Genomic DNA, 8,611 nt, shown 5'->3' with positions numbered 1-8,611 from the left:
TTCAATTGATCAAAATCATTATTTACCTGAAAACGATCTTGGAATCTGAGTATTATATATATAGTACAAGCCTTATTATAACAAAACATCCAATCATATTGTTGAGCATAAGCCATATACTTGTATTTGCTTTTAAAATATATTTACTTGAAATCAAAACCATATAGAAAATGTTAAAAAAATGAATCCCTTCTCTCATTTATCACTATATAAAATCCCAATCACCCTTGAGTTTACGGTAAATTTAATATCATGTGTGCGTCAATTTTGACAAAATACCGAGTTTAGATAATACATGATTCCGATTAAAACAAACAAAAACAACAAAAACCATTAAAAATTATTCGAGTTAATGAATACAAAAAATGCCACACACACACACACACACACACACATATATAGAAGGGTCTGAAAAATTCCCAACGATGTTAGAACTGTCAAATTTGCGATGCAAATTGTTTGTCGTTCCAGCCGCGGGACTCGAACTCGTACCGCTGTGACATCTATGGCAACACCGCCTGCACAAAGTCCAGCTAGGCTTACATCTATGGCAACACTGCCTGCACATAGTCCAGCGCCCTGAACCACTCGGCCAGCTAGGCTATATATATAGCCTAGCTGGCCGAGTGGTCTAAGGCGCTGAACTTTGTGTAAGCGGTGTTGCCATAGATGTCACAGCGGTTCGAGTTCGAGTCCCGCGGAGGGAACGACCAAAAATTTGCATCGCAAATTAAACAGTTCTAACATCTTTGGGAATTTTTCAGATCCTTCTAGAAGTTTACATTACCTTCCCTGTATCAATTTGACCCGATTGAGCAGTGTAGCGAATACAGTCGTCACATTCTGAGACGTTTATATAAATTTAAGTATGCTGTACACGTGTTTCAAGAAGTAACTTCTCCTCAACAGCATAGGAATTAAATATATAGGATTATTTAAAACCAAAATTATTCTTGTATAAGAGGTACTCAAAACCAAAGCTATCAAGTTACGAAGCAAAATCCATCATGGAAAAGTTCTACACTGTGCAATACAGGGAAAGAATTAACAAACATGTGGGCATTTGTACACCCAAATCCTTCAACCACAACGCAAGTGCATCAAAATAATAATATTTTGCAAGTAGACATGTATTAAGGTATCGAAATAAAACGATATTTTTAACAACAGAATAATGTAATATTTCTGCCTATATCCTTACCCCACCGTCATTACCAGTTTGACGTTACAAATGAATCTCCTGAGAATTAATTTGCTTTGCAATATCATTTGTCAGTTTAACATATTTCATTGACTTCAGATTAAAGTAGAACATGGGATCTTGGATAATATTCAGATCATAGCCTTCTTTTTTTACTGTTCCTTTCATTTGTTTGAAAGTGGATGTAATATCAAGAAATTTCTTAAACCTGATGAATCTCGGTATGGCGTAGCTGGCTAGTTCTGATACACAAACACTGGATATCTGGTCAGTCATCTGCTCAGTCGGCTGTTCTACTGATTCTATTAAATTAACTGTGGCCATTCCTGCTTTACCCTCACAACCTGACCATAAGACATCAATAAATTCATATTATATAAGCCTTAACGATATGCATGTTAGCATGACTTTCGAAACTTGTTTTTCTCTTCTTACGTACAGTTGATTTTATTCATAAAAATCAACCAAAGGAAAAATGTTATACTTACATTAAGACCAAACCGCCTATTTAAATCAAACCGTGATATTTTAATCTTATTTTGTTTTTACCCGTCAAGGGGCATAGGCTACGAACCAGCTTTCGTTTATACGATCTTATCCCGAGTCGTTATCCCATTTCTTTCTCGTTTTCATTCTTATCTTTCTCGTGTTATGACACCATGCAGTAGTGACTGAATTTCATTCGATAACATACCTGGTATAGTAGTACCATACACACACGTGTCTGCTATAAAAGGAAGCTCTGAGATAATGTTGGCGACTTCAGTGGTAGACACGTTTTCACCTTTCCATCTAAAATGCAATTAATTTTATTAAAAAATAAGATAGGATCCTTGATTGGTTGCTTTCTTCACTCTATCTATAGGGATTGGTGTGAATGATACAAAATGAAGTTTTTTTTTTTTAATTCACTAGTTAAGATATAGTTTTTTTTTCGTTTATTCAATATTCACTGAAATGTAAATTTTGTATAAAATCATTTTTCCATGAATTCCATTTTAATTATGGTAACATATCATATACAACTATGTTTTAGGTGTTACCTTGTTGTAAGTATAACAGGTTAAGGAGGCGTTATCTAATTACAGATCAAAGTCCGTCCGGGTTTAACCGTTCCTTTCGTTTTATTATATATTTCATGGACTCGATTTCAATATGGGAGATATCGTATTTTATAATTTGTATTAGAGAAGAGCAAACCTATAAGTGTCTCCAAGTCGGTCGTAGAAATACACGTCCTTATCAGCATCAATATAAAACAGATCTCCGGAGTTTACATAGAGATCTCCTTCCTTAAATACGTTGTGCATTAATTTTCTTTTTGTTGCCTCTTCATTTTTATATCCATCAAAGCGCGTTGACCTCTCGTCAACTTTGACAACAAAAAGCCCTGGCTCATCTTTACAATGGAAAATTTACAAAGTAATTAATAAAGAATAAGTTCTACTACAAATATAGCTGCAAATTATTGCATGGACATCATAATTACATATAAGTGAATAAAATTTCCTTGCATTTACTAAATCAGTGTGAAGGAACCATATTGCTACAAACTGTAAAGAACATAATAGTATTTTACTAAAAATGTTCTTGGAACTTAAGTTGTATTTATCATCAAATAAAAAATAAAGAATAAAAATAATATTTTTCAGTCATTATATTTTAAACAAAATATATCTACCATCTCTAGCCAGAATACATCTCCCATTGCTTTCACGATATGGCTCCTCCTTGTCAGTGTCAAACTTAATAAACTTTCCTGGTATTACAGCTCTCTATAAGGAAATGACAAGAAACTTAAAAAGTAGTGAAATACATAAATGAAATTCAAAAAAAATATTTTTTTAAATATTACTGTACCTTCTATTTAGTTAATTATGCATTACATATATTGGGGTTGACTATTTGTCCGACATACCCTGAAAACTGGCTTTCTTAAAAGGCATAAACTATCAGACCATCCTTCCATAAATGGAGTTATCTAATATGCTGGTATTATAAACTATCTCACTGGTTAATTAGAAATTACTTTTCATTATACAATCGCCTTGTCAAATAGATTTCACTCTCCTATCGGCCTGTCTGAAATTGTGTCAACTCTCAAAATGATCTTGACCTCTCTATATGTCAATTTTCTAAACTTACTCTAAATGGTGTTAACTTCCCAACAGAACCAACTACATTGTCCAAGTTAGATAACCCAAATGGCAATTCCGTGGCACCATAAAATTCAACAATGTCTTTTATCTTAAATCTGCTCTGGAATTCGTTCCATACGTCCTTTCTCAATCCATTTCCAAGAGCACCTCTTACCTGATGGTCAGTATCGAATTCTCCCTGTAAAAGACATTGTTTCACAAAGTTAGCATGCATGGTGTGTTGCTGTATGCCTGTGTTTGTACAATTAATTTTTATAACACTTTTCTAAATTATATGCATAAAGTTGAACATAATCAAAAATCTCGGAACACAGCTGGAAAGTATTCAGTGATCGTACAGATTCGCTCTCATTCTCTTATTTATCATTTTTTCTCATCCTAAACCTTTATTGAAATGTAGTTGTGATTTACGTGACTAACTTATTGTTTTTATTTAATCTCAATGAATTTTGAGTTACAATTCACCAATTGACGTTAATGGGCTAGTTAATTTGCTCTTAAAATGTTGCTGATGAGTCGTGTTGAAAACATGTGAAATTATAGTTTGATCTTTGTTTATGATTAAAATTAATTTAAGCGTTAAAAAGTGTGAGGTTTATTCAATTTGGGGATGTTATGCACAGTTGTAGATACTGGCAGACTAGCTGTTTCTTGTGTGAAATTTGACCGGTGGACACTTAATCAAGTAGCGACACTTCTCAACAACTTCAATCATTCAAGACTATTGATTGATTGATTGATTGATTGATTTGATGTTTAACGCCCAAGCAGTAAGATTTCAGCTTTTTCCGGGCGATGAACGCAAAATGGGTGATAAAATTAACATGAAATTATGATAAAATGAAAAATGGGATGGGACACTAGGATAACAAGGTCGACGAGTTTTGATTAACTATTAGATAGGGAGAGGTGGGTAGATTTAGCCTAGTAGTGGCTCCAGTAGTGAAACCGAGGATCTTTCTCCTGTCGAATACCACTGCACGGTTCTTAAACGCACGAGAAACGTAGCATTTTTCGAAAACAGGGCACCACTATGGTTTGTGGTCATATTTTCCGTATTATGGCCTGACGACCCCAGCGTGCAGCATGCAAGTGGTACCCCCATTCAACCAAGCAGGGCACACAACCAAGCAGTTCTTTGGACAGAGCGTCCTGATAACTGGTCAACGTTCTGAGCGCTATTTAGTCGCCTTTTACGACAAGATTAGCAATGCTGGTTGCTTATTCTTTTGACACCCGGACCCGCACTGGGCAATTCAAGACTAAACTTAACCGCGGAGCATTAACCAAGTAGCGAAATATTTCACCAACTTCCATGACTTCTAAGACTCACCGGTGGAGAATTAACCAAGTAACGGCACATTTCACCGACATAATGGATCATTGTGACTTTATGTTGATGGCACTCTTTAAAGAATCTACTGGCAGAAAATTTCTCAGAAAGCACAATAGTTACACCTGTAATAACAATGGAAAAAAGTCATTAGTTGTTTAGTTGTAAGCATAAATCCAATAGTCTTTAGTATGCCGATATACGAAATATATGACAGTCGACTGGCTAAAGATTACCAAAAGGAATAGAACAGTGGAATGGCTTTGTGTTTAGGACTAACAGTGCGACTTAATAAACAGATCAAAGCTAGCCCTTACACATGTAATATTACATACAATGACTTCAATATAAAGAAAGTTAACGATTGCAAAAGGAAACTTCGTAAAAGAATGAAAAATACCGTATGCACAAGCATGTCCAATACCAATCAAGGAACCTGAAGAATGATACAAGGGAAGGCACTCGTACAAAATGTCGTCCGGTGTAGATTTCAGGTAGTCAAATAAATACATGGCTATAGAACTTCTCATATTTGATACGATGGCTGGTTTTGGTAGACCTGGAATCATATTTTCATAACTCGTGTTATTTACCACATGAAGATGATAAAGGATTTACGTTTCAGACATTGTTTCGTCAGCACCAAAAGAAGAAGATTCATTGATAATGTTATTAAAAGTATTTCCTTTATTAATGTTGAAAACAAAAAATGTACAACATTGCTATCAAACAATACAATATAATAATTTCAAATTAGTTAATACATTAATATTTTTATCTTGTCGTTTTGGTGTACTAACCCGTTGTTCCAGATGTAAATACATAACAATTAGTAGATGTAGTTGTCACATTTGATCTTTTGTCACGTGATATTCTGTTTTCTGGAGCTGCCTTTAATTCCTCTGACAAACTTCGGAAGCATGGTGGAATATCTTTGCTTGCAGATTCAAATGTGTAAAAGGATACTCCTTTAATACTCTGATCAATATCATCAATAGCTTTATATAGTTCTTTCCCTAAAACATATAACATTAACTCACTATGATAAATGTAAAAATACAATTAAAAACAATATAAAATATATATCATAGCTAAATTATTGTGTTATCATCTAACGGCATAATGACGGAGTGTGGAAATATGAAGATAGATAGATCTACTCAAAACTAAATTGTTATAACTTGTTAGAGTCACATTTAAGTTTAAGTGAGAGATTATTTTTTCAAGCTTTGAAAATAAAAACGTTTTATCAATCCAACGTCAGCGACACGGTGAGCCAGATTTCTTATAATGCTTGGTCAGAGAAGCAACAGACCAATGATAAACATGACATCCCACTCAGGCGTATTAAACTGACTCCGACCAATAGTTACCATTACTCCTAAATTTTGACGGAAAACCAGTGACTATCAAATTCAAAGCCTTCCATAGGACTTGATCCGCAGTAACCGAACTCGGGACTGGGAGGCGAACATGCTGTACCAGAAGACCATTGAGGCGGTTATGAATTGCAGGAAAAGAATGTTTAATACCTTGATTGATAAACAGCGCCTTGGTTTCACAACTGTTAATACTGTGAAGAAGTACTTTGTTTCTTTGGTGAAAATTCAGGAACGCCACTTTAACGCCGATCTTTTGGAAACCTATTCGTTAGAAACATTATTAAAACCTTATATGTCTTTCTGTAATTATTAGATTAAAAGACTGCTGTTTATCTTTCATGTCAAAAGCTTCTAAGATTATTGAGAAAAAAATTCTAAAAGAGCGATTCAGACCACTACAAAGATAAGTGCGTGTCCGTATTTTTTTCTTTTTGCAGTAAGAGCTACTTAAACAATTCAATAAAATAACAATTTGACAGACATACATCCAGAAAGAACCTTGAACCATAGTAAGTATAGATACCAAACCAAGTCCATACGAATGCTGGTTCGTTATACATCAGTATAGCTACAGTATCTCCCTGTTTGAGACCCAGATCCAGTGCTACGTTTGCAATCCTGTTGGCCATCTTTTCAACTTGAGCAAAACTGAATGTTTGTTCTTTATAAATTATCATTGGTTTTGCGTCATATTTGTCGACTGTCTCCTCGAAAATGTCAATTGACAGAATATTTTCTTTCTTAAACTTTTCCATACGCTTGGCATACTTGACAGCGAAACCAAACCAACGTATATCGGCCATTAACCATGGGTATTTATATTTAAAGAACAAGTAAGACCCGCCAAACACAGCAACAAGGCCTGCTAATATCATAAACATCCTAAAATAGATATGCAATAAGTGGTCTTAAAAATAAACATAACAAAGTAAACATTTTTGACATAGCTGACATTACAGAGTCGTGCCTATTTCAATAGTAAACTGCGGCCTTGAAGATATTAAAAATGGAAATCAAGTGTACCAAGGTTCGAACTGTAATTCAAAAGAACATAATCCAGGGACAACACATAGTCCAAGAAAATAGGCACACAACCAAGAACACGAAAACAAAAAACAGTAACACAAAGAAACAAAAGTTAATTAATGAGCAACTCGGACTCCATTGAAATTGGAAGCATGCACCAGATGCACCGGAAATCGATGTGGTAAGAGTCCCCTGCTTTTTTTTATTAATGCTTATAAAAATAGTATATAATTTATAATTGATTGTTGTTTCAGTTCGGCTGGTCACTAACAGTTTAGATCATTGTACTGTTGATAAGTTTCCAACGAAGTAAAGATAACGCGTAAATAAGATGTTATAGGTTGTGTTTGTATAACATGCGTTTTTTCTTCCTTTTTTGTTAATGAAATATTTGAAATTAAGGGTCATAAAGACCTAAAATTACACAAACAATTGTTGATAAACCTTAGCATAGAGTTTGTTTGTTTGTTTGTTGTTGTTGTTTTTTTTTTTTTACTTTCAAATACACGTATTTATCCTGTAGAAATAACGTACGTTATATATTCATTATCATAAGTTCATCATAAGCCTATTTGGCTGGCTGAAGATTTAAATACGTATAAACGTGTAATAATATTATATTAATATTCAGATTGCATTTTAATAAACAATTCTTCTTCTTTACTATCCATGGAATAAAATTTCATCCTATATTTATCTTTCAATGTCTCCGGAAACTAGTGGAGGTTCTAAATATAATTTTAAAATAAAAGCACTAACTTTGATTTACAGATAAGGTGTCTGCGTTTTATAAACCGAGTTATCTCCCGTTTTACTATGCAACGTACACAAAGACTTGGTATGCACACCCATTTCATAACTTCTGTAAAAATTGTTTTCTACATGCTACCATAGTATTTGAAAAAAGACCGCCTTTCATTGTTAAGTGTGTATAGAAGGACAAGTATTTTTGTTCCACAATATCTGCAATAAACCATCAATTTGATATCAATTATCATGGCTTTAATATGCATGATTGTCATTGTGCACTGTCGAATTGCATATTTGATATTGTATGATTAAGACTTTCATTCATAAAATACAATGACGAAAAACGATCAGATATCAACATCTTGTCAAAATCTTACTTACCTTTGCCAGAATTGTTGCAACAGATAACAACGCAGGATACGCAGTGGCCAGTGTAAACAAATATGGTTGTCTATTTATAGAATAAAGACCTATATATAAATTGAACTTTTTAACTGGAGTTACGATAGTACATTTGCAAAAGTTTATTCTGTCATCATGTAATTAGTGAACCCACGTGAGTGGAACCTAATCCTCAAAATATACAAGCTTAGATAAAATAAGTCACAATTCAGGGGCGGATCCAGGATTTGAGTCTGAAGGGGGGCGTTAATTGAATTAAATGCCGAGCAAAGCAAGGCAAAACATAGTTTATGGGGTGAAACTTGTGGTGAACGGAAAAAAAATTCTTACCGATTTGGAGTGGGGGCGTACGCCCGGC

The 8,611-nt window shown here is 34.2% G+C and overlaps 1 protein-coding gene across 1 annotated transcript; it reads right to left on the bottom strand.

Moving 5' to 3' along the window:
• Positions 1–213: 213 nt before the first annotated feature.
• Positions 214–8,302, bottom strand: LOC148604431 (long-chain fatty acid transport protein 6-like). The gene is made up of 11 exons (XM_088548253.1): positions 8,233–8,302; positions 6,599–6,957; positions 6,226–6,336; positions 5,494–5,709; positions 5,094–5,252; positions 4,694–4,818; positions 3,347–3,538; positions 2,883–2,976; positions 2,402–2,600; positions 1,896–1,993; positions 214–1,545 (listed from the first exon to the last, which is right to left on the bottom strand). Exons 2-11 carry the CDS (start codon positions 6,954–6,956, stop codon positions 1,226–1,228), a joined length of 1,872 nt encoding a protein of 623 aa, XP_088404379.1. The 5' UTR covers position 6,957; positions 8,233–8,302; the 3' UTR covers positions 214–1,225.
• Between the last annotated feature and the right edge of the window lie 309 nt (positions 8,303–8,611).

This window comes from Perna viridis, chromosome 10, assembly GCF_037379345.1.
Source record: "Perna viridis isolate PV_CMFRI_1.1 ecotype Kerala chromosome 10, ASM3737934v1, whole genome shotgun sequence".
Taxonomy (NCBI): Eukaryota; Metazoa; Mollusca; class Bivalvia; order Mytilida; family Mytilidae; genus Perna; species Perna viridis.
This window is presented reverse-complemented; position numbering and strand designations above follow the sequence as displayed.